Source organism: Amphiura filiformis, chromosome 2 (genome assembly GCF_039555335.1).
Source record: "Amphiura filiformis chromosome 2, Afil_fr2py, whole genome shotgun sequence".
NCBI classification, from domain to species: Eukaryota; Metazoa; Echinodermata; class Ophiuroidea; order Amphilepidida; family Amphiuridae; genus Amphiura; species Amphiura filiformis.
Genome location: NC_092629.1, coordinates 33,564,042 through 33,590,944, shown reverse-complemented (window position 1 = coordinate 33,590,944; position 26,903 = coordinate 33,564,042). Strand labels below are relative to the sequence as shown.

Below are 26,903 nucleotides of genomic sequence, written 5' to 3'. Positions count from 1 at the left end.
TAAAAAAAAGAAGGGCATCGAATTGTGTAATAAAATTTGCACAAAATGCTAATTGAAGTATAGTATGTATGCAATGCACTAGTTTTCGAGAGGGGGCTATACGTAATATTTTTTTATGTATTGTATGTATAGTCTTCAAAAAATGAAATGTAAAAATAAAAGTATACAGGGTTGTAGGAGTTGAAATGTTTTTAATATTTGGTAGTAAAAATAAAAGTATACAGGGTTGTAGGAGTTGAAATGTTTTTAATATTTGGTAGTTAATAAATGTTTTTATGACAATTACATGGTGTCCAATAATTTACTATGTGTGTTTTTTTGGGCAATGGGCAGGTTGAATTTACTTAGTAAGCGTTAATTTTAATCACCAAGTTTTGTTTACGTAAATATTAGTAAAGTATAAGGAAGCACGCCAAACATTCGACTGTTTGCGTACGAACGTTAACCATGGTTTCCGAATTTGACAACCTTTTAAAAGTGTGTAATTTTTCCCCATCTTCATTTTGAATATCAGACTTGTCTTTACTTGATTGTCTATTTAGATTTAATTTAAATCTGGTCTTCAGCTGGGTTGTGATGCAAATGACCTTGAGTACCAGTAACTACCCGGATCGTAAGCATCGATGGTTTGAGCGAGGTGTGATAGAGGCCATTTGGGTGAGGGCGGTGCAGCCGTCCCTCTCCCGCATTTGCATCAAAACCCAGCTGAAAGCTGAAGGTTTCAGTCACAACGTCGGTTCATCGTCAAAATAGGCATGTCTGGTTGATCAAATTTAAATTAAATCTTAATTTCAAGATACCCAGAGATGAATAAGAGTCTATATAATTATACACAGTTAGATTGTCTATATTGTTTATATTATTAGCAAATCGGTGTTTGTACCAAAAATTGACAAATCTGAATTTGATCAATTTCAGTGTATTGTATTGTAGTTTTAGCAAATCACTGGTAGTACCTTTAACCCCCTGGACACTTGGACACTACTTGTCATCTAAAAGCATTTCTGATTGGTTGATAATTTGAAATGCTCATTTCAAATGCCAATTATGATTTGGCTTTAAACTATCTATGGTGAAACATGCATTTGCAGATGATCTTTGATTGCAAACAGAGACAGGCTTACGCATCATACACTGGAACATGGACACATTCAAACATTACAAACTAGCGCACGAGATCAAATTAATGATGCTTAATCGTTATTCTTAATATATATATATATATATCAATATACAGAGGAAAGAAGAATTACGCATCGCACACTAGCACATTTAAACACGAATTTACAAATGGAAACAGCATGCATAGGCAGATATACCAGAGTAAAAACTCCGGACATACTTGAACCCCAGACCTCTCACTTGTCGGGCGAGCGCTCTACCACTGAGCTCACAGACTGTCCCTGATAAACAGGACTCAAGTCTGGTACTTATGGATATGAGCAGTCAAGAGTTAACAGTACAAACAACATATTACATACCAGTGTACGAGATCAATTAATGATGTTTACCCTTGATTGGTTCAAAATTGGAAACAATATTCATTTTGGCCAAATGTGCTAAAAATTAGATTTGTAAAACTTTTACCAAATTTAATAGTGTTGTTGTGATTGCCCTGGTCGTGCACTCGTCTAACTATTCAAAACCACTCTCCTGTGAGGAAGCGAGGTCGCTCATTTTTAGCCAGTATTTGCAAGTATGAAATGAACTCGCGGAAAAAGCAGAAAATGCACTATATCATTTTGGTCCCTTTTACAATATAATGATTCTAGACAATACGAAGGAAAGTCTGGAAGGAAATAGACTGAACTGAACTGAAAAAAGTCTAACTATATGATCCATTTTGTTTGTAAGATATCATTGCAATAAAGCAACAGTGAGGTGTGAAAATATGACTTAATTCATACGTGCGGTTCATACAAGTACGTACACATTACCCATTGTATGATCGAGATGTCCCGCGCAAAAATTTGGTTGCGATTTAACATTTTTGAAAAAAACCGCGCGCCTGACGCCTGCAAGACGTCGAAAAAGGCTGATTTGTACCGCATGCCGTGGTTTATGCATCATACAGCCATGACCTACAATCAAGGAAAAAAATAGTTGGCACACTTGCACTAAACAATTGAAATGCGTGCCCTATCAAAATTGGAGCTAGGCGAGTGAAACATACATGCAGTATAATGTGAAGCACAGACTACCCTATATCTCACCCTTCCCCACTCCCCATCTTTCAATGTTGGAGGGTCTCACGGGCCTGTTGACAACATGGCTTGGTCCAACATTGAATTGGGGGAGCGGGGGCAGAGATATACCAAAAGACAGGCAAACTGTGCCAACCTTTTTTTCCTGGATTGTAGCTGCTATTCCCCTCCGATTATTATTCTCGAAATATCTTGACCTTTTTCTACCGCTGTGAAATAGCCCGAGTGGGGGATGAGTGTAGTGCTCGGGGTGGTGGGTGTGGTGTGAGGAATCCGTCTGATCATGACAAGTCTATAACAGTACGTTATAAATATATTACAGCAAATGATTGAAACTAACTACATACCGGTATAGCACTAGTGGAAATTTAAAATGAGAATTCTTTCAAACACTTTTTTAAAGCTTAGTTCTTTCTTTTGAATTTGACATCAAAACCAGGATTTTTCCATTGATGCCAATTAATTAAGCTAACGAGGTTGCAGGGTGGCGGATGTGAGGACACGCTACCATAGAAAGTATATAGAAAAGTTCGTAGCAATTTGATGGCATACTTTTTTTTTCTTTTTAAGTGAAAACTAAAATCCATGATTCCATGATTTGATGTCAGTAATTATATAAGTAAATTATTATGTACTTTGTGTAATTTCATCTCATTATTAATTAGACTAAAGATCACATATCTTTTACAGGCTCGCCCATGCCTTTTCCTATAGGTTTCTATGGGAACCAAGGGAGAACAGTGCCAGTGCATTGATTGGTCACCCCAGGTTAAATAATAAATAAATAAATAAATAAATAAATAAAACAGTCAATTTTCAGAATTGCAAGTAATTAGTCTAAAGGTGACAAAGTGATATTGTAATGTATTCTTTCTGGTTTGGAATGGTTATTTATGACTGGAAGCAGTTATCTAGTACCTAATCTGCTAATTAGCACTAATTAAACCTTTTGAATAATAGATTAAAATTGTATCACCCTGTATACACAGAAGGAAGCATCGCACCCTTTTCAAAGTATTATTTTTCTGGTGGGCTTTTTCAAGTCCTGTTTGATTTTGTGGTCTTCAGATTGAAAATATACTCCTGTAATGAAATAGGCACTCCCAAACTATACCACATGTTCAGTAAAAAGTTAATTATTACACCCTGTATATCTTATGGTACATCCTAAATATTGACTTTAGGTTTGGGTCATTGTAATCTATGTTCTTCATGCTTTCCAGCAATGTATACTTTTATATACCTGTAATTGATTCATAAAAAATATAACCATTCATCTCAAAATTGATGTTTTCAGCTACGAACACTCCAGCAATCACAAAATTATGCCTCATATGTTACAAGCAAGAATCACGTGGTTTGATTTGAAACAAACTCATATTGACCTTAAAACGAATAAAAACAGTCGTTATAACCCGGCATTAAATGTTACAAAATCGTTTCATACCAAAACCCAAACCCAACTATAACATGTATAAAACGTCTTAAAACCGTTTTGTGTTTGCTGGGAGAGCAATTGGTTTACACTGTTTTTGAATGTATTGCCCCACACTTTAAGCAGGATGCAGTCACCACTGGTGTATGTGTACAATGATAGATTTACTACGATACCGCTCTTTTCAAATGCACTAACCTTACAGGTGCGAGTGATCAACATGATGTGACAATTCTATAGAATTCTTATCCAGATCTTTATCCCTATTCATTGATAATCTATGTGCTGTATAATGTGCAATGCCACAACGTCCAGTGCGGGACAATACATTGAAAAATAGTGTAAACCCATTGCTATGGTAATCTATCCTGTTACATCACTACTTCTACGGCGAGTATAGTCATAATGCAATTATTTTGGATGTAATGAGCAAAATTTGTTTTTTACGGATTCCTTGGCTCATTTCTTCATTAACTTTTAAATATTTTCATCAGTTATCTTTAGTCGCATATGATCTGCTGCAATGGCAAGTACTCCTATGGCTTGAATGACACCTAAAAATATAAAACCAGCGTCATAACTTCCAGTGTGGTCGTATATCCAACCTAGAAAATTACAAAGAAACAGTGAATTGTTATTAGTGGTGCTACTTATGAAAGTGACAGAGGGGGAAGGGTTAAAATGACGAACTAAATATAAACCATCCAGTTTATCGAAAGAAAGAGTAATAAATAAAGAGATAGAAGAACAAACAACGAAAGAAAGAAGGAAGGAAAGAAAGAAAGAATTAAAAATGAAGAAATTTAGGTACGAAAGGCGGAAAAAGAAAGCAAGAAAGACAGATAAACAGATAGAGCGAAAGAAAAAAGGAAAAAAGAAAGAAAGAAAGAAAGAAAGAGAAAGAAAGAAAGAAAGCAAGAAAGAAAGAAAGAAAAAAGAAAACCAGCTTTACGGTGGGTGATTATCTTGACAGAATTATGCTTACCAAGCGCGAATCCAGGTATTATTCTAATTACTCCCGACATTCCCATTCGCCATCCGTGTGCTTTCGCCAACGAATTTGACTCCACGACGGACCTCAAATAAATATCACATAGTGGGTATTCTATGCCTATTGCCAACAGCAAAATGATATTCGATATAAAAATGGTAGTAACAGTCGATGTATATCTATCTGCCAAGAGCGCAATTGTTGCAATAATGCCTGAAGAATATAAACCCCCTCGAAGACTTATTAGTTTGTTTGATAACAAAGGTACATAGATAACATGTCCAATCAAGTTACAAAATCCAGAAGCGGTTGCCAAGAATGCAGCCTCGAAAGGGGCAAGTCCTTTAACCAAACAATGTGGTATAAAGTATACAATCCAACCTGTAAAAATGGCGGTCACACTGGTAGTAATAACACTACATGCCAAGAAAGACAAATTTGCAAATAGATCCAAACCAGAAAACTTCATAAATGCATCTATTCTATTGAATTTTGAAGATTTTAATGATTTGCTTTGCCAACCAAAGGCTACATTTTGATCGACATCGTCCAAATTTTGACACAGTGACGAATATGCATTTTGCAAGTTCTTTGCAAGTTTTGTCTTCATGGTTGCATCGGCTTTTTGTTGATACACTGCTTGGTGACGTAATAAGCTACCGCTAAATAGTAGATGGAAATTAATGCCACCGAGAATAAGTAGCGTTCCTCGCCATCCATAGGTGTCAAGGAGAAACTGAGCAACGGGTGCAGCCACCATTAATCCAAATGAAGCACTTGCATAAACAATGCCAATTGCTAAGGAATAGTGTCTTTCAAAATACTGAGCCAAAAGAGCATAACCTGGAACCAGTAAGAGAGCGAATGAAATCCCTGTGAAAAACAATTAAAAGGAAATAAAGCCAATATTAATAACAATCAAAATAATATAGGAGGTCAACATGTACTTGTATGAAGGGGGCACAACACTAAATCCTTCCGCATTTAGTGTAACCCCGTACAGTCCCGGTTAAAAATTGCGCCTGGGCGAAATATATCAGCCTCTCGAGGGTACTATTTTGTTGTTGTTGTTGTTGTTGTTGTTGTTGTTGTTTTGTTTTTTCAATGAAAACAATAGAGTAGAATGGACCTCAGCATTAAAAATCTGTTCAAAAATGTTTCAAATCGCTTGTGAATTAGTGACAGAATAATTTGAAGGCCGGAAGTGGTAATTAGGTGCGATTGTCGGTTCAAAATCGTGAGGGCCCGTAGCTCAAAAGTGCGACTAGATTGGTAAAAAAAACCTAATTCTTTATTAAATTTCTGACATTATACTTTAAGAAAATTCATACGAAACTTTCTCAACTTTGTAAATACTTTTCACGTGTATTTCAATGGGACGATTATTTAGTGGTGTGCCACCTGAACAAGTTCATCGTATTTGGCTGAATTTATACTCAGAGCCGTAGCGGTGCGACGCACCCCCTCCCCCTCCCAAATGTAAAGGTATATTAAGAGTCCCAGAATTTTTGGTCAAAACAATTTTCGGGAAGAAAGTCCACTTTTCACAAAATTTCCCCCTGCCCCCTGTAAAAAGTCCACTTTTGTCAAACTCCTCCCCCCCCCCCCCCCCACAAAACCCCCAAAATTCCTGGCTATGGGCCTGTTTATACTCTATAGCTTTTCAGACCCTAACAAGCGTGCCTCTTCACACCTAACGAAATGCTTTCTGGCGCTGCGTTGGAAAAAACTTACTAGAGAGATTGCGATTTGCTAACGTAGGTATCGGACGTACGTTGATCTATTCAAAACCACTCTCCTGTATCGAAGCGAAGTCACGTATTTAGCCATTTTTGAAGAATTTCCACGTGCGAAATAAACGTAGATACATCGTTGAAAATGCACAAAATTTGTCCATTTTACAATATGTTAAAGACAGTCATTGATAATGAACATACGAAGGAAAGTCTAATTATTATTATGATCCTTTTTGTTTGTAACAAATCATAATAAAGGTACAGCGATGTGTTGAAAATCGACTTAATTTATACGCGATGTCCATACGCAGAGATTGCCCATTGAAATCTGTGTGATACTTTGCGTACAAAAAATGACATTGCGATTTCCCATTTTGGATTCCAACGTAGTATAAAACGCAGATGCTACGTTGAAATATGCTGATTTTACCTCATATCGAAGTTCATGCAACGCGTCCAATTTTCAGGACGAAAAAGTCTCATTTTGAAAGTAAAGTCATAATGTATGGATGTAGTGATCTTTAATCTACCAAAATATTATGTTTTTGGACAACTATAATATTTTGGGAGCACAAAAAACCAATTAAGTTTAATCAGCATGTTAAGTCAAAATCAAAAGCAACCTGTTTGAATTAGGCAAGAGACTCGGAAGCCTACGCTTACTGTTAGTTTTTCAATCACTATGCCCTCTATCGACCTAGATTAGATTAGATCAAATATTATAGTCTTTATTCCAGCCGACTTGTTCTCCTTCGTGACGAATGAGCACAATCCAGTTTGGAACCGAGACTAGCAATATTTAACACCGTATTAACGTACGTGAAAACGTACGTTCCACGTGCTGCGTTAGGAAAATCGCAATCTCTCTACTATTTCATGATTTGGTTCATTAATTGGACAGACAGTAATCGACTCTACGAAGCGAATCCCAAAACATCTATTGATCGCTACGAAGCGTGCTAAAGTGTGACAACGGGATTTTTACGCAAGCTCAGTGTTTACTTCCGTTTTCAGAGCGTCAAGCCAATCAATCGATCGATACGAATCGCTGTGGCAAAAATGACGTCGCTTACGAGTTGAAGAAATCTCAACTTAGTATAAATTCAGCTTTAGTCAAAACACACATCCCTACTCACCCCAGCTACATATATTTGACGTGGTATATCAAAAAGAGACATTTTGGCAGGTTATCAATTTTGAGTGTTTTACATGTCGTCAGCCTGCTACGCTAATTTGCCTAAGTCATTTTTACATGTTTCTCATTTGATTTTGATTCATAATTAATCATATTTCCAGCCGCATTCTTCATTAACTTGCACTGATAGCCAGAATGGAGTCAAGTGACTCTCAAAGTGGAGTAAACTAGCACTGACTCTTAAAAGGAGTCACTTGACTGTCACAAGAGAGTCAGTTGACTCTACCCGTGGAGTCAATTGACTCCCCAGCAAACACAAAACGCTTTCGACATAATTCGCAAAAGGTTATAAAAGGTTTTCATAACATTAAATAACATTTGTTGGTAATTTATTGCACAGCAAACACAAATGTTTACAGAAAACATTTAAATGTCGGGTTATATATAAAGGGTATAAAAACGTTTTAATAACATTCCAAAAACATTTATTTAAACTTGGTTTGGTACAAATCGTTCTAAACAGAATGTTTTGGGGGGTTGACAAAATATTTTCCAAAAAATGTTTGCCCAAAATATTTTCAATAACGTTTTTAAATTGTTTTCACGACCTTTATATAACCCGACATTTGAATGTTATTAAAACGTTTTGTAAAAAACATTTTAAGAACATTTTTGTGTTTGCTGGGTGCAAATATTTTAACATAATGTTATTTAAGTGTTGACAAAATATTTGGCCAAAAATGTTTGCAAAAATTCTTGCATTTCGAAAATATTTTTAAAATATTGTTGTAGTGTGTTTTCATACAAAACGTTTTAAAACGATTTCATGACCTTTATATAACCCGACATTTTAATGTTATTAAAACGTTTTTACCTAAACCAAAACCCAAAATATAACTTATTTAAAACTTTTTAAAAACGTTTTTGTGTTTGCTGGGTCTACATTCAGAGTCGTCGACGGAGTCAATAAAATTATTACTCTTCAAGGGAGTCAGACTCTTTAATAGTTTGGCTGTTGATGCCATGGAATGTATATTCTCCCATTCCTAAGGGATGGTGGTTCAGCCTAAATTTTCATCCTGTCGTCTGACGATCGCCTATATGGCGTGGAACTCAAAGTAAAAGCATAGAACAATACATGGAAGCGGCAATAAAAATTAGCATGAGGCGCATTGATATGTAAATAGCGTATTGTTATTGAAATTTGTGCCCAGAGTTATAGAGGGCGACAGTCATGTTAGCCAGACGGAGAATGGCTGGATATGCCGGGCATGTCAAATTCCTGAGTGAAGGCTGATAATCATCTTTCTGTATAGGTAATAAGCTAGTATATTTCGTGTACCAGATGGTTATAACAAAACAATTAGTATCATATTAAATATATTTTAATATATTTAAATACTTTACGTGAATTTGAAGAGCAGAGCTTCGAAATCTAGCTAAGTCAGGTGGTATGAAATTCTGCTGCGTGACTCCCTCTGCGTAGTAGAATTATATTCATAAAACATTGAATTTAACAGATATCATGGGCAGCCAACCACGATTTATCAGCATTTAAAAGATAAATAATAAAGAGTACAAATGGCAATTAACTAGTAAACAAGCCTGAAATCTTAAAATGTTGCCACGTGATTTCCTGAACACATGGTAAGCCGCAACCGCCACAACGTGGAGCTGCTACGTGTAGCTTACTTTTTGCTCCGCGGAGCCAAATTGACCAATCATGTTAGAGTTTTTCATTACGCGGAGGTAAAACTGACCAATCAAATACGACTTACTCATTACGTGAAGCGAATCTATTCATTTCTAGAATTTGCATGACGAGCTTCACGTAGTTGCAAGATATCCTCGGTCACGAAAGTTATGATTCAAAAAGTAGTTAATGAAAAGTACGAACCGACTTATTATTAAGATGGACATGCACTCATAACTATATAGGCCTAGCAGCATCCTTTTGCCTGAATTTCCTATATTCAACACCACTGTGGTGTAAATTTAACACCACTGGGTGTTGATGGAACATATTTAACACTGCGGCGGTGTTCTGAAAGGTCCACACTCTTTGGTGTAGAAATGACACTGGTACGGGTGTTGAAATTATCATCTTTAATCATTGTTAACATCTTAATCAATGAGCGTGAATTGTTTCTGTTGCTTCTGTTGGTTTCCACCCAAATAATAAATCACTTAGATCTACAAAAAGTGCACGCAGTGCACATTTAAGATTTTGTATTGACACCATATTGGTGTTAATCTAACAATCTAACACCGTAAATTAACACCAGAAACTTCAACACCAGCTCGGTGTTGCATATATTCAACACCGGAGTTTTTGCAGTGTAGGGGTGTTGAGTCGTAACCAACTAGAACTAGAACATATGCATACTGTTATCGAGTAGTACTTCCATTGTCGACGATTATTGTCAAATCTCAAGATCCGACATCGACAATTTGTCGACATAGCAATACATCAATAAAGTCAAAATAAGTTCAGAAACCACGTTATACGTCATACGCAGCATCAGCATATTGGGATTGTAATGGAAAAATAATCTGCACTACTTGCTAATGAAAATAGAGTTATTTCATGGTAAATAATGGCGATGTTAAGCTTATCTCTAATATTTTAAATGACTAGTTTTTTTGTCGACAATTGGTTCATGCTTGTCGACAATCAGGAACATTGCTTATTGTCGACAACAGTCTTGTCGACAACCCACACCGCCTACATACCTTATTGGACACCACTACTACACTCGCTCGGGCACACCTCGCATCCCCATGAACGCTTACAAATATGCTTTTAGATCATATAATATAACTTGTAAGATACATCGTACACACGACACCTTATTGTCAGCCATAGTTCATAATATTTTCTTAACCAGGAAACAGTGAAATAACGTCACAATTGGAGTTGTTGTTTTAGTAATAATAATAAAAGGTTAATAATGCGCATCACTTGCTTGGAGTGAAATTGTACAAAATAATGCACGCTCAGTCCGATCGGTGAACAATATAACATAGGCACTACCGTGTTACGGGATATTTAAAACAACAAACTTAATTTGTGGCAATTCTGGATGAATATTTTTTTGAAGAAATATAATCCACATCTACAAGTAAAGCCTCGAATAGCCATATTCCGTTTTTGTTTCTTTGGGGAAAGAAAAAGTAGAAAACAAGAAAGTGAAAAGGTAAGCTTACAATACGCATTCGATAGGCCCGGTGGCTATAGGTAAGCTTAAATTCTATTTTACTGCGTAGCAAATGCCTGGTATAAATAATAATAGACCCTTAAAATAATACCTTTAATGGCTTATTTTTGGGTGATACAAGAATATTTTCATGAGTTGAAAAATGGAATGTTCCATTCAACTCAGCTTCGCTTCGTTGAATGGAACATTCCATTTTTCAACTCATGAAAATATTCTTACCATTGCACTCATAAACATTCATTATTTGTATATCATACCCCGGGATATCATATTGTTGTCCTTACCGTTTATAATTGACAAAAGAAGCAGCAGTACATAAACACTGTATCCAAATGACGCACACACAGTTGAAACCCCAATAACGATGCCACCAAGCATTCCAAGAACACGATTGTTGAAGTTACTTGCAAGTATTCCAACAACTGGTGCTGGGATAAAAAGAATTGAAAGATATCGTTATTCCGCATTCTGCATTTATAGGCATAATAATGCACGCTTACTGAGATGTTGACGCGAGTAATGTACGAGCCCAACAGGGGGGGAGTGCATTAGACGCGTCAACATCTGACTACAAGTGCATTATTTTGTACAATTTCTCGACCAACAAGAGATAGATACGCATTTATTAACCTATTTCATACATGAGAAAAAAATTGTCACTAAAAATTTGGATATTGCAAGTAAAATCTAAATTCATACACTCTAAGATAGTGAGAACTGTTACGAGTCGTACTTGACTCAAGGCCAAAATCACCTTTTACCCGAACTCACACGAATGCACAACACAAATACACTGTTTAATTAAGCTAACAAAATCTAAGTCTTTAATTGAACGCACGTTATGATTGGTACAATATATGACAACAACTGCACATACACAATAATCAAATATAATCACTCTTTACTTAGCCAGCATTCTTCTTCTTGGTGATAATATTAAGTTCTTGCAATGTTCTGGACGACTGATGTAATATATCCTTATGGCCACGCGTTTTGAACTCGCCACCCAAAAATGGTGGTGTTGTTACGCTTTTCCAAATCGAGACTCGTTCAAATTGTTATATCTCTGCTTAAATAAAAGGTATTGAAGTGTGTTTGGTGTCATTTTGTAGCTATATAAGTGCCCTAACAGACCTCCAAAGGAGAATTGTTTATCAGCTAAGATAGTGGAGTTAGAGTTGTTTGAGTTCAGAATGACCGAGGTGGTGGATGAGGCGGTGGCGGATGAGGCGGTGGCGGTATGTGCAAAGTCTATGGGAAATAAAAAGATTTTGTGTGTGTGCGTTGAATCAACTGATCATATCTTTGCATCCATATGGGCTACAGACATGGTTAAGAGCTCTTTTGAAAGATTATTAATTCTGCTAATTGTTTTTAATCACTTTTAACTCTTTATGATTGGTTTAGTCTGTAAAACGCAAACTTTTATGTACAAAACTACCCATTTTCATATTAAACACTGTAGTAAGCAATGCGGATGTCTTCAAAATCTAAAAGTTGCTGTAAATTTTTAATTACTTATCCTATCATAGTCAAAGTTTACATTTTCTGAGAGGAAATTTGATGAGGAATCTAAATATGGACTTACTTTTTTTGTATGGGTTAGGGGTAAAATGTTTCAGTTCAAAATATGTTGAATTGTAAAATAATTTGAACATATTTTGGGACACCCTGTATTCCGAGATTACCAAACAGCTGTGATTTTTTTCTTCCAGAGTCAGTAGGCTCCCCCTAACCTCTAACCAAATCAATGTTGTTTACTTTCAGTTTATAACTGCAAGTTAGTAATAAGCAATGCATTAAATGACCCATTTTTATTTGGATTTTTTTATTCCACCCTGTATAACTTCAAGGTCACCCTGTACAGTGAGTTGAAATGTGTATATTTAAATTGCTTTTGCCTTCAGCTTTCCAAAAATGTATACTTTTGCTAGTTTAGGGTTGATACTATGATAGTTGTGGAGATATTCTAATTTGAAACTTGATTGGTGTAAAAATTCATAATATTTGTGATGTAACGCTAAGGGTGGCGAGTTCAAAACACGTGGCCTTATTCACTTGTCCTGCGAAAATCGGCGAAGTCCAGTGTACACTTGAGTTTATAAATATCCTTGCGTATGAAATCCTCACACAAAAATGGTGTTGCTTTCTCCTTGCCGTTATCTCCTTGCGCTGCTTTCTCTAAACTTGTGGTGCTATTTCCACCTTTCACACAATATCTTAAGGAAGCAGGACTGCGATGCAGTTGTCCCCACTTATTTTGACAGCTGTGTTGTATCAAAACCATAGATCATCACATTTGGGTCATCTATGCATGAACCAGACTTCAGCGAGTCGACAGAAGAATTTATATTCCTTTCTTGGAAGAAGTACGTTCTTTGACGTATTCTAGATCTTCTCCGACAACACTGGCAGGTAGTAGTGCATTGACTACTTAAATTAATTCTGGTTCGCAATTTCCTTTCTTTGAAGGAATTGGACTGTAAGCACATTAGCTAGCTATCCCAGATCAACACTACAAACTGTCTCAATGATAAAGGCTATTGCAGCCTGTCAGATCCGTATCCAGATGATAATAATTGTAACCTTTTCCATAAAGTCCGACACCATCCGCAGTAGACCCTATGTCTTACTTTGGTCCATTTTCGTAGCTCCGAAATAATAATCATAATTTCAGTCAAGGCTGAACTTGTAGCACTGTAGGAATTCTCCATGGCCACACTTGGTAATACTCTCTGAGTACCCAGCTTAATTATTATTGCTCTCATTTTTGAGAGGTAACTACACCAACCATATTCAGTATCGAAGTTACGTAATGTTACTATGTCAACGGGATCACGCGCTTGAGTTATGAACCACGATCGAAACAATCACCACACAAAGTATATGGCACTTGAAGGCATATCAAAATAGCGTGATCCGGTAACCAAGAGAATTACGTAACCACTTCGATGCTGAATATCATCACATCGATACAGGTCTGCCTAGAATTATTGCAAACATGATGTTTTGTAGCAAATCTGGGATTTTCCCAATGTTCTAATAATAGACATTAACATTTCACCTTACATCACTTCCTGTGGGTTTTTCCCACTATTATGTCCATTTCACAATCTGTCTCAGGGGATTTTTCCCCTTGACATAAATAGTCTTCATAAATGATGTTGTTATTGCATTCATCTGGGTTTTCCCCCTGATGTCATAATAAACAAACTCTTGCATGATTATAAAGGTAACTTCCCCTATTTTATGAAATACAATTATACAGGGTACATCACAGAACCAATCAGAACAAACGTTAGTAAATTACTAGCCGTGCATCAAATTGTATAATTGCACGGGTGCGCACTCCGCGTAGTACGCGAAGTACTTTCAGATGCGTTCATTTTTCTTGCGGGAGGATGCATTTATATTTGCTTGCATTATTTTGTACAATTTCACTCCTAACAAGTGATACGCGTTTATTAACCTAAATTCAACAACCCGCAAAAAAAATGAACGCGCCCGAAAGCACTGCGCATACTACGCGGAGTGCGCGCCTGTGCAAATATTTACCAATGTTTATGAGTACAATGGTAAGAATATTTTCATGAGGTGAAATATGGACTGTTCAATCAATCAATCTTTATTTCATTCAAAATACAACAATACAATAACAGCAAAACAACACATTTGAATGAGGAGATGCTCAGAAGGCCAAAAAGGCCTGAACAAGCACCCCCTTAACCTTAGCCTAAGTTTCTTAATTTGTCTAATAAAATACAATTTCATACATACAAACACCCCCCCCCACCCTCTTTCATACATTCATGTAGAACGAACTAAGCAGGAAAAAAATGATGAATAAAGAACATGCAGAATATAAATTAGGATTTCATAACATTTGCTCACGTACGTATATCGCACAAGAAAGCTGACATTTTGTGAATATAGTATAAATGCTAAGAGATCAGTTAATTTTAATCGATTTTTTGTTTTAAAAGAGAGAAAAATAAAAATAAGTAAATCCAAACTAAGAGGTATTAAGTGTACATTTCTATAAGGTTTGTTTTAATTTGGGATCTAAAGAGTTTTACTGATGTAGCCGTTTTGGCGCATCTGTCAATCGAATGCCATTTTCTTGGCCCGGCGGTTCTTATTGTTTTGTTAGCAAACTCTGTTTTTGTAAGACAGATCTTGTAATCTTCAGCGTTTCTTGTGTGATACCTGAGGTGATTCCTCTGCTCAACAAAATAACTATTGAAGGCCTTTGGTAACTGATTGGTATTATACTTGTACATAAAAGTTCCATTCAACTTGGCAAAGCCTCGTTGAATGGAACAGTTCATACATGTATTTCACCGAATGAAAATATTCTTTCCATTAAGGGCTGGGGTATGAACGTTTGGACAGTATTTATTTTGGGACATTAGAGCACATCAGACAATTTTGAAATTCGCAATTTAATACACATTTTATGGCAAATCATTAAAAATTGATATTTTTGATATATAACAGTATTTGAAGTAAACTTTATAAATCTGATGATTTATATTTAAAGTGTATGTAGGTGGGATGAAAAGTCGACGATAAATTGAAAATTTTGACCTTTCGTATTGAAGATATGGATTTTTTCCCCAAAACACCAAAAAAAATTAGGTCTTTTTGGGAAAAAAATCCATATCTTCAATATGAAAGGTCAAAATTTTCAATTGACCGTCGGCTTTTCATCCATGCTACATACACTTTAAGAATATATCATTAGATTTATATAATTTACTTCGAAGACTGTTATATATCAAAAATTTGAAAAATATCAATTTTTATAATTGTCATAAAATTTGTATTATATTGTGATTTTCAAAAAATGAAAATTATTTGATATCAGAAAGACATGCATCGTATTCAGAATGCAATTCGATAGGTCTGAGGTGCTCTCATGTCCCTCAAAAAATACTGTCGAAACGCAATAAACGCTCATTTTAGATCCCTTAAACGAATAAAAACACTGGCGCGGAGTGCAATAGTCTTTTTCTATAAATAGCAAAATATTCAATAGTAATTGACCAATTAAATGATAAGAATCTTTGTATGAATTATATAAACAATATTCATAGGGACTATTTTACTAACGTTTGCTCTGATTGGTTTTCACTATCTATAGTGAGAACCAATCAGAGCAAACGTTAGTAAATTACTAGGCGTGTATAAATATTGTATAATTGCAAACAAGTATTTAAACATCCCTCTGCAGCCATGCTCTCTTTACAAAATATGAATGACGCTGCATATTGTCGGGTTTAAGGGGGTACTACACCCCTGGCCAATTTTTTGCCTATTTTGGCATTTTTCTCAAAAATTTATAGCGCATTGGTGACAAGTGAAATATGTATATTATAGGGGCAAGGACTACAACTACTGCACTGAAAATTCAGCAACTCAAGGCAAGTAGTTATTGATTTATTGATCAAATAGTGGTGTTCCCTCATTTTTGACTGTAACTCCACAACTGTTGTCTGTGCTGAAATAAAATTTTCAGAGCAGTAGTTGTAGTCCTTGCCCCTATAATATACATATCTTACTTGTCAACAATGCGCTATAATGTTTGAGAAAAATGCAAAAATAGGCACACAATTGTGCAGGGGTGTAGTACCCCCTTAATCTAATTCATTCAGTAATTTTCACCCAAACTCACTTCTTTCATCATCATGATCATAAAGCTGAATTTATACTCGATCGCCGAGCGATTGCGATGCACCGCTTTTGGAAAGTGATAGGCAATCGCCGAATTTTGCGATGCATCGCTCGTCGCTTTTGTATTATATCTATACTTACCACGGCGATAGTGATTGCAGACGACAATTAAAACCCTATTCTATTACCCCCATCAATTTCGTGACATATGGCAGAAATGGCTTAAGGGCTGGGGTATGAACGTTTGGACAGTATTTATTTTGGGACATTAGAGCACATCAGACATATCGAATTGCATTCTGAATACGAAGAAAGTCATTCTGATATCAAATAATTTTGATTTTTGAAATTCGCAATTTAATACACATTTTATGGCAAATCATTAAAATTGATATTTTTGATATTTAACAGTACTTGAAGTAAACTTTATAAATCTGATGATTTATACTTAAAGTGTATGTAGGTGGGATGAAAAGCCGACGATCAATTGAAAATTTTGACCTTTCGTATTGAAGATACGGATTTTTTTCCCAAAACACCAAAAAAATTAGGTCTTTTTGGGAAAAAATCCATATCTTCAATATGAAAGGTCAACATTTTCAATTGACCGTCGGCTTTTCCTCCCTGCTACATACACTTTAAGAATATATCATTAGATTTATATAATTTACTTCGAGGACTGTTATATATCAAACATTTGAAAAATATCAAATTTTTATAATTTGTCATAAAATTTGTATTATATTGTTATTTTCAAAAAATGAAAATTATTTGATATCAGAAAGACATGCTTCGTATTCAGAATGCAATTCGATAGGTCTGACGTGCTCTCATGTCCCACAAAAAATACTGTCGAAACGCAATAAACGCTCATTTTAGATCCCTTAATAATGCATGTAAAAAAATATTTACACAAATAAGGTCTTTTGAACAGTTTTTGATAATATTTATCACTTCTCTATCAACAAAAACCTTTATTCCTAATATAACTACCTCTAATATAACGACCCCTTTTATTCCTAATATAACTACCGCTCCTACCCCGGGGGGCTGAAGGAAATTCCAATTTTGCCGCCCCTTCCTCAACAGCCCGAAAAGGTTGACCCAATTTTTTTTCCGGTCGTTTGAAAAAGTGAAGAGCAAAAACAATTTTTTTTTACTTATCAAAATTTTGCCGCCCTTTTTTCTTTATACTAATTCTTTTTGCCGCCCCTTCTTCTTCCGCCGCCCCTTCGTTTGCCGCCCCTTCGTTTGCCGCCCCTTCTTCTTCCGCCGCCCCTTCGTTTTGGCCGCCCCCTGCTTTTACCCCGGGGGCTGGCGCCCCAAAGCCCCCCCCCAAAAAAAATACGCACATGCCTCCACACCACTCAAATATAGACGAATCTAACGAGCCAAGTGATGGTCAGAAATTAGTCGGCCATGACTGGGTGCCCGGCGCACCAAACTGGTGTTGTGACTGCAAAGCCGCTTAAAAATCGATGTTATGTTGTATTCTGTTGTAAACTTTCAGCATTCTTTCGTCTATGTGTAACACGGGTGATGAAATGCAGCTTAAAATTCCCGCCAAGGACGTATCATTTCACATTTCTGGTGGAATATACTCAGCGGGGACCCAGCTATGGCTGCCATAGAGGTGTAGGAATGCGTCAAATTGGATTCGTCTATACTTCTTTTGTGGGGGTAATAGAATAGGGTTAAAATGCTCTAAATGTCACAAAATACATTTTTAGAACATCCATTGCTGTCAATAATTATTGCCTTTAATTAATTCATCACCGAAAGTTAATAATCGAGAAAGAAATTAATTAGCAAAATAATAGATCCAGTTGATTGGAAATGATTGGTTGATGCATTCACGTCAGTGTCACGTGCCAAGCGATATCGCTGGGAAGTTGAGATTTCTTCAACTCGCAAAGTGACGTCGTTTTTGCCTCAGCGATTTCAATCGATTGATCGGCTCGACGCTCTGCAAATGTATATAAGTAAATACTGAGCATGCGAGAGAATCGCTTTTCTGCAAAAGCGATTGAGTATAAATTCAGCTTTATATTATTTTGGTTTGGTCATTTTTCCATGCACATAACCATCAAAATATAAAACGTACGAATTTTTTATATTTTTTAAATTTTCATGGTAATAATTGCAATTGTTAATTTTAATGTTCTTTCTTCATACTTAATGAAATAATATTTTATGATGTTATAACGAAACGTTGAAATTCCCCTTATGTTCAACCAATTCATTAAAAGTTTATGATAAAAAAATCAATGAAGTAATTAAAAGTTTAATATCAAAAGTAACCATAAAAAATGTAAAAGCTTAGGAAGTTTTATTTGTAATGCTTGCACGTGCAATCGAAAATTATCATAATGATATTTATGAATTTATAACGAAACTTTTAACTTTCTAGTATAATTGATGATGATCAAAAAATGATTCGCTTAAAAGTTGAGTGATCGAACATTTCCTGACTGCGAAGTTTCTTTTTGTAAACCCTATTAACTGTGTGTTGCAACGTCCCAGAGGATGATCGTTACGAAGTTGTGAATGTGTTTTTCAAATCATCTTTTCATATGAAATTGACGACAACAATACATTATCATGATTATTATTTCCTGAAATTTTACTTGCTGACGTACTTTCTGTTTATGTAGTAAAAAACGCTGGAAAAGTAATCTAATACCAGGGCAACTACCCTGAAATTTTGATCCGTTTTCCAATTTTTCAAGTGGAACTTGAAGCCCTGGATCCACCTCTCTGCTGGCCCCAGGCAACTTTGCTGACATTGATCGAGAAATCTATCTACTATCCACGACATGTCGTGTCATCGCCCCGATATCTTCATGCAGAAATCGCCATGGTAGGTTGAATCCACCGCCACGCATGGCCATTTTGTATCGACCTGTTTAATAATTTTGAGTCGCATAATGGGCCGAAGGACATCTGACTAAGGCTACTGACAATAGCCCCGATTAGCCCGGTGACTGACCTCGCTGTGTGCCTGTCGTGCATTGTACGCCATAGGTCATATTCTTTTAGACTACCTCAACGATTGGCCTGTACACTGCGCTATATAATTCGGCACATATAAATCAGAATTATTGCCCGGAATTATTGTTTTTTACTCAAGACGCACGGTTCTTTCTCAAGACGCAAGCTAACGACTATCATATCTGTTCAAAATATATATTCAAGTGCAAGGAACCAGATCTGGTTTCTTTATACGAAATCATTTATGGGAGTTATTCATCATTTTCTACCCCGGTATCCAAAGATTTTCGTCTCATATCAAACTCGTGCATAGGACATTCATGTGTATCGATCCCGGGTATTGATTTTAGTATATCTGCAGAGAAAGTAATTATTAGCCAGGCGATGTCGGTGTGCGACAGTTACTGTGTGGATAGAAGCTACGAGGGGCTGTCATAAAGTTCGTAGAACTCGGTATGCTACTTTGTCGCACGGTATTGAATTTGGTCTCATTTGAAAGCTTGTTCCTTCAAAACATTACTACAAAGATATTAGATTTTTGCATCACTGTATATCAGTCCCAGAACAACGCCAAATATGGATTAAAAGACCTTTGACCTTGGATGTACAACAGCATGTTATGATCTAATGGGAAACTGTGCACATCAACAAACACCATTTATATCAAAAAGGCAACGTCTGATATAATTTGAAACCACATAAATTACTAGAGTTGGTTCTTCTCTTGGATTTGGACCAAGCTTTAGAATATCGAATGTTGCGTTTTGAAATAAAACAAACCAGAAATTTATCACCCATTGTAAAAGATATGACACATGTACCGAATACATGTACATACATTGGCTGACCTTGTGGATTTCCTGGCCCAGCCATGCTAGCCACATAAGGAGATTATACGATTAACCTAGTTCAGCTATTGTCATAGCAGGGTATTATTATGTAATACTCCTGATCCATATTTGGCGTTCTCTTGGACTGTATATGGGCAGGGCACTCTTCAGAGGAAGCCTACCTCCATGAATTCACAGGTACTGCCAGAAGTGAATACAGGGACATCATGGAAATTTCTCCCGACAGTAGTGAAAATTCAAATGAACTTTAACAATGTACAGTTGTTGTAAATGGTAACCCGCTATCTAGTTAATGTTCAATGTTTACAAGCGTTTCTCTCGCGCGTGTACATGTACGATACAATGCTATAGTACACTAATGCATTGTCACTTCAAGGCTTCAAGGCTTCAAGCCTATAATTCGTGACACTTGGTACACTAGGCTACATCGAAGTCATTTCAATGCATATCACGGCTACACTGTCCGTATTACCAGAGAAGATCTTCTGTGGTATTTGTGATCTATCTCAACACGTACACACATTGCTAGATACACGCAGTATCCGGGCGCAGTATACAGTACAGTATTGTACTGTAATGGTTGTCCTACTCGTAGCACATGATCGCTGCAATGTCCCGGTACATGTCAATTCTAATGTTGATCAATCTAGCAAAATGAACCCATAAATAGCCATTTTAAAGTATCAAAGAAATCCATGCATAACTTATCGAACGAATCTCCAGTTTGGTTCAAGCTTAACGACTCCGAAACCTACATATTTGAAGTTTCAGCAGGTATGCGCTACACGATCACACACACATCGTGTCCGCCATTGCTTTCGGTTTGCGGAATTTCTTACATGAAATAGGTAAAAACTACATGTGTGTCGAAGTACATAACACGTTAGGTAGATTTTCTCCAATCAGCGAAGTATTTTGGGCTGACATTTTACTTCATTTAATGCAATGATTACACAAACTAGGTAAACTATTGTCTGTCCAATTAACTTAGACACCCAGTTTTTGTTACTTATTTGAAAAAATATCCACTTTCAAAGAAAGTCATGAAAGAAAAGTGTTAACATTCGCTGAGACCTAACGGGATTTTTGTGTTTCCAAAGCATTGAGTGAGAGTTTACCAGAAATTCTATTGAAATTGGAAGGTTTTTCTCAACACTTTAAAAATAATCCGGTAGAAGATGGGTACCACTATTTTGGAAGGTCTCATTATACAGATTTGTAGGTATTGTGATTTTGGATAGTGAATGGATGAATAGTAAATTAATTATACTCCTCACCAAAAACATTTTATAAAAATGAAAATATAATTCAGTTCATAAAATGCAGACAGTGTTTAATTGGCATATTTATTCTTAGTGTATTAACTCAGTGATCCCAGCTGTCCCTCAACCAATTACAACAATTCGGCGCGGTATTTGAATCTTATTCTGTGCATGCTTTTGGCTTGGCCCAATTCCAAGAAAATACAAATTGTATGCCCTATGAATGTTCTGATGTTATTGGTGAGGAGTATAATTCACAATACACTCCAGACACTCCAGTAACTTGCCCTATCATTTCTTATAATGCACCAACTGAAATTATTGATTGGCTCCAAACAAAGAATTTGAACCGGTGTCCTTCGCCGAAATCATGGCACAGTGCAGTCCATTCAATCAAATATTGTCATCAACCTATTTGATCGTAGTGTACTTGTTATGCGTGTGAGACGACCTCCCACAGTAGATTGCAAACATGCTTTTGTTGAATGCATTTGAGTAGACCGCCATTATTGTGAATTAGTAAAAGGATCAAAGAAAAAGGGTGGCATCACTGATCCATATGCATGATTACAATGTTCAAAAACCCCTTACTGTAAATAGATTATCCCATCAAAAGTGTCAAGTCATTAGGAATATTCGGCTGGACCCAGATATCTTGCTGTAAATCAGTCAAAATTGAATAAAAGTAGACAAGGAAGAATATTTTTTCATCGCTTTACTAATAATTTCTGTTAGGTCTGACCGTGTTTAGCAACTTTTCTTTCATGACTTTTTGCCAAAGTAAAAACTTTTCGAAATATATCCTAAAAACCGGGTGTCTAAGTTATTTGGACAGACAATAGCTTCGTTACAGTTCAAATATGAATTTGAAGCATTTACAAACTGGCATGGTAAAAGTTTTTGACAAACTTTTACATATACTGTGTATAATTTAATTTACATCATGTTTTTTTTACATAACGTGTGAATATTTCTCTGAGTGTAGTACTCTTTCAAGTAACTTGTTCTACGAACTTATTGACCGCCCCTCGTATCGGTTGTTCAAGTTAGAATTTTTGAACAATGCTGACAGGGCCTGTTCCCTTAAATCCCTGCTCTGTACCCTGACCCCGACCCCTCCAATAAATTTAGTAACTCTCCGGAAGAGAATTAATGCCCTATATACTCTTGCTAAATGTTTGCATTGAATATGTTATTGTTATCCAATATTTTAACCTTTTTTGATTAGGGTGAACTTACCTCACCATAATATGGGCGGACCCAGTTCCAATAATTGAAACTACCGGCTCCGACCGGGAGTTCCAACAGGTGTTGTGTATGTGTTTATATACTGCGCCAATAAAGTATCCTTACACTTGGAAAAATAATCACAAATTCCAAACTGAACAATATTGGGGTAAATTTGTTGTGTTAAGGGGGTACTACACCCCTGGCCAATTTTGTGTCTATTTTTGCATTTTTCTCAAAAATTATACCACATTGGTGACAAGTATAAGGGCTGTACAATAATTATGAGCCCCTGCTTCGGGGTAGTAAACTCCAAACGGCTCGCCAAATCGCTTGCCCCCCTTCTCGGCCCGCCAAAATTGCTTGCCCCCCCCTCTCGGCCCGCCAAAAATTCTTTGCCCCCCCCCTTGAACATGCCAAATTTTTGGGATCCCAAATAGCAAACCCTAAATGGTCTAGATGTATGTTGCGAGCGCAGCGAGCAGGAAAATTTGCATATTTAAGTGTTTCCGTACTGTTTTCCTAAGCCTTTTTAGAGCGTTTTATTAAAAAGGCGCCCCATGAATGCGTGCCAAAAATCGCTTGCCCCCCCTCTCGGCTTGCCAAAAATGCTTGCCCCCCTTTGGCTCGCCAAAATTTCTTGCCCCCCAATTTTACCCTCCCCCAGGGCTCATAATTATTGCACAGCCCCTAAGATATGCATATGATAGGGGCAAGTACTACAACTACTGCACTGAAAATTCGGCAACTCAAATGCAGTAGTTATTGATTTATTGATCAAATATTGGTTTTCCCTCATTTTTGACTGTAACTCCACTACTGTTGTCTGTGCTGAAATAAAATGACCAGTGCAGTAGTTGTAGTCCTTGCCCCTATAATATACATATCTTACATGTCCCCAATGCGCTATAATTGTTGAGAAAAATGCAAAAATAGGCACAAAATTGGGCAGGGGTGTAGTACCCCCCAATAAAAGATGAATTATTTAATCCTGCACATTATGACACCACATTGAATCCAATGTGACTTCAAGAAGCAAAGTTAAGCATTTGATTAGACGAAGGTCCCGTTTTAAAAGTGACAAACTGGCCTATTCAAAACTTCAAAGACTAGACATCTGGTTTGAGAGTGGCGAATGGCTAAATTATGCGTTTGGCTTTAATTTAAAACAAAAGGAACAAAAGAAAGCTGAAACAAAAGAACTGACAAATAAAATGAAAGTTAGGAATAGTACAGAGAAGTAAAAACTGAAGTTAAAACTGCTTTAAATAACGCTTCATTGAAGAAACTGTATTGTCTCTGTGTTGCGCTTGTTGGAATCTTTTTGCGCCTTGTATAGGCCAGTTTGTCGCTTGATATTCGTCTATTCAATTACTTGTAACTTTACTTCTTCAGGTCACATTGGATTCAATGTGGTGTCATAATGTGCAGGATTAAATAGTTCATCTATTTAAAAAAACAAATTTACCCCAATATTGTTCAGTTTGGAATTTGTGATTATTTTTCCAAGAGTAAGGATACTTTATTGGCGCAGTATATGTGTTTATTGTGCATTCACATACACACTATAGCCGTTGGTGCGAAGAAATCGTTGCTCCAAAAATGATTGCAAATTACACATTTCTAATCATTTTCACCACAAAATATGATATGAAAACACATGAGCAATGTATGAATTCATGGAAAGGTGAAACAGGTTGTTAATTATTGTCAATATTGATATTTTGCGACATTTATAATGAAAACAATTAACACTGAAGACACCCTATGGCACCTTCTACAACTTGAGAACACGTCCTCAAACGTTCGAAATTTGTAGTTACTACAACTGGGGCGAACCTGCCCCAAAATGGGGCGTGTTCGCCACTTTGCAAAATGTTTTTGTTTCCTTTACTCTGTTGCTATTGTAAGGCCTATAGTTCTGAGACTGTGGTTGCATATAGCCAAGAAATAGGGCTTTCATATGGGCTAATCAGGTCCTTCCTAACGCTAGGCTGGTCAGAAAACACTCCCCGCTCTCCCCTACTGGGCTTCGATAATAACAAGCATATTTTTTCACGGCAGTGAAATGATGCCACTTGCCCCCACATCTCATATGCACAGTTAATCCCTTACATATCCTGTGTCTTGAATAGCTATATAGCCCACCAACCCTGTGGTTAAGAGGCTAGGAAATAATTCCTAATATCTCATACCCTAGTTTGTATGCCTTTATCTAATCTTGCCCCACATGACAACTTGCTATTTAGCCCTTAAACCTAACAAAGAGTCTGTTTAGTGTAGGATTTTTTAGCCTTTTTTATAAACATGTTTGCAATTGGCTTATAGCTATCACATGCTGACAATACACATAACTGATTGGTTAATCAAAACTAGCAGGTCATGGCCAGGCCTAATCACAAAGTAAACTATGCAGCAGGCGATTTACTTCAGAAAAAGTTCAATATATAACTACATTGCACAAAACTATAAGTCCATTATATATACTAGTTAATTGAATGTTTATTGACTCTTGTATAATTATAATAACCCATGTGTATAAACCTGTATAATATTGGTGTTCATAAATATCCATGACCCTGACAAAAGCTAGCAAGAGCAAATGGCTGTGTAATTTGTTTACTTTAGTGATAAGGCATCTTGAATACAATTTTCTTCGTAGTTATAGCCAAATTTGTTTTTGTAGGTGGCTTAATATTAATTAAAAATTCCTTTAACAAGGAATGGGGCGCTCAATGTGAGCTTGGTCGTGATGTGGTGAATTTCATGGTGTTTAGATTTGGTATTATTATCTCTTGCAAACCCGGTGACACCTCATTATAGAAATCAGACCTGTCGATAGGTTGTAAGAGGGGATAGCCTTTTCCAGGCACGAATTGGGCCATATATAAAGAAAGTTTTGCTACTTTGCAACGCAATAAAAACCTAAATGCAAAAATGAGATCCTGTATGTGGCTCGCGAGGTGGCTTTAAAAATGCAAAATCAGGTTTTTAAAAAATATTGTTTTCCAGAGTCAAGACGCAGGTATCATTATTAAGCCTCATATCACTTATTTATTGTCGAATAAGTACAGAGTAGGTTAGATATGAATATTAAATGTTAGACCAAAGTAGCTCAAAGTACATGTACTATACACCTGATCCGTGAACTTGTTAATTCTTGTTAAAATAGTAGAGAGATAGGGATTCGAAATTCGAATGCGAATGCAAATATTTCCACAGAGAATCTTGAAAAAGCATGCAGTTAGTTACAAAGTAGCTCAAAGTACATGTACTATACACCTGATCCGTGAACTTGTTAATTCTTGTTAAAATAGTAGAGAGATAGGGATTCGAAATTCGAATGCGAATGCAAATATTTCCACAGAGAATCTTGAAAAAGCATGCAGTTAGTTACCTGTTAAGTCTCGTGCAGAGATCATGAGTGATATCATGGTGCCGATTACCCAGGTATAAGTTTGAAACTGGTCCTTCAAAGTAGGGAGTAGAACTGCCAACGATTTCAGCGTAACTTCATACAGAAATAGAGTTACGCAACAAGATGTCATTATCATCCATGACCAGCCCGTATCCACGTCGTGAGCCTCATTTGTTAACATATTGATTGATGCACAAACGCTTCAAAGCTATTTTGCAGCAACAATTTCACATAAAATCACCACAAAAGAATTTTTAACGACTATATAGCCACGTTGTATTCGCTATCGTAGTGCACGTTTAGATACAGACTTTAAGGTACATATTTCGAGGTGCATAACAGACACAAAATTTGTGTCATAACAAACACCAAATTGGTGTCGATGACCTGACATGCATGCATTCTTTTGTGATGGTCTTTCAATTTGTGCCGAGTGTCCTTGGCAGACTTGACTATGCTTCAGTGGTCATGAAAGGATTCAATAGATAACCTCTGCCCCACTAATCCCCAGCTATTGTCTGAAATTGCACCTCGGAAGATATATTATAACAACTCAGTCCCTCAAATGATAGTCATATAACGACCAAAAGATAAATGACTGACTATCATTGAGGACTGAGTTCCGCAGTCTAGTGCACGTTTATATCAATCAATCAATCAATCAAATTTATTTCCATCAAAAATTAAAACATACAAATAACAAACATGATAAAACGATGGAGGAGACACAACTAGAAGCAAAAGCCTGTAAAATGTTGTGCC

General features: G+C 36.4%; 1 protein-coding gene across 1 annotated transcript; it reads right to left on the bottom strand.

The window, feature by feature from the left end:
• Positions 1 to 4,116: 4,116 nt before the first annotated feature.
• On the bottom strand, positions 4,117 to 26,157 carry LOC140140138 (monocarboxylate transporter 12-like). The gene is made up of 4 exons (XM_072161982.1): positions 26,121 to 26,157; positions 11,004 to 11,147; positions 5,153 to 5,503; positions 4,117 to 4,244 (listed from the first exon to the last, which is right to left on the bottom strand). Exons 1-4 carry the CDS (start codon positions 26,155 to 26,157, stop codon positions 4,117 to 4,119), a joined length of 660 nt encoding a protein of 219 aa, XP_072018083.1.
• Between the last annotated feature and the right edge of the window lie 746 nt (positions 26,158 to 26,903).

What these genes read in the sequence shown, in the direction of transcription:
- LOC140140138 (XM_072161982.1), bottom strand. Translation starts at nt 26,157, where the DNA reads ATGATATCACTCATGATCTCTGCACGAGACTTAACAG. An exon ending in CTCTGCACGAGACTTAACAG is followed by an intron (nt 11,148 to 26,120) that starts GTAACTAACTGC and finishes TTTTTATCCCAG; the next exon opens with CACCAGTTGTTGGAATACTT. An exon ending in CGATCAAAATGTAGCCTTTG is followed by an intron (nt 4,245 to 5,152) that starts GTTGGCAAAGCA and finishes GTAATTTTCTAG; the next exon opens with GTTGGATATACGACCACACT.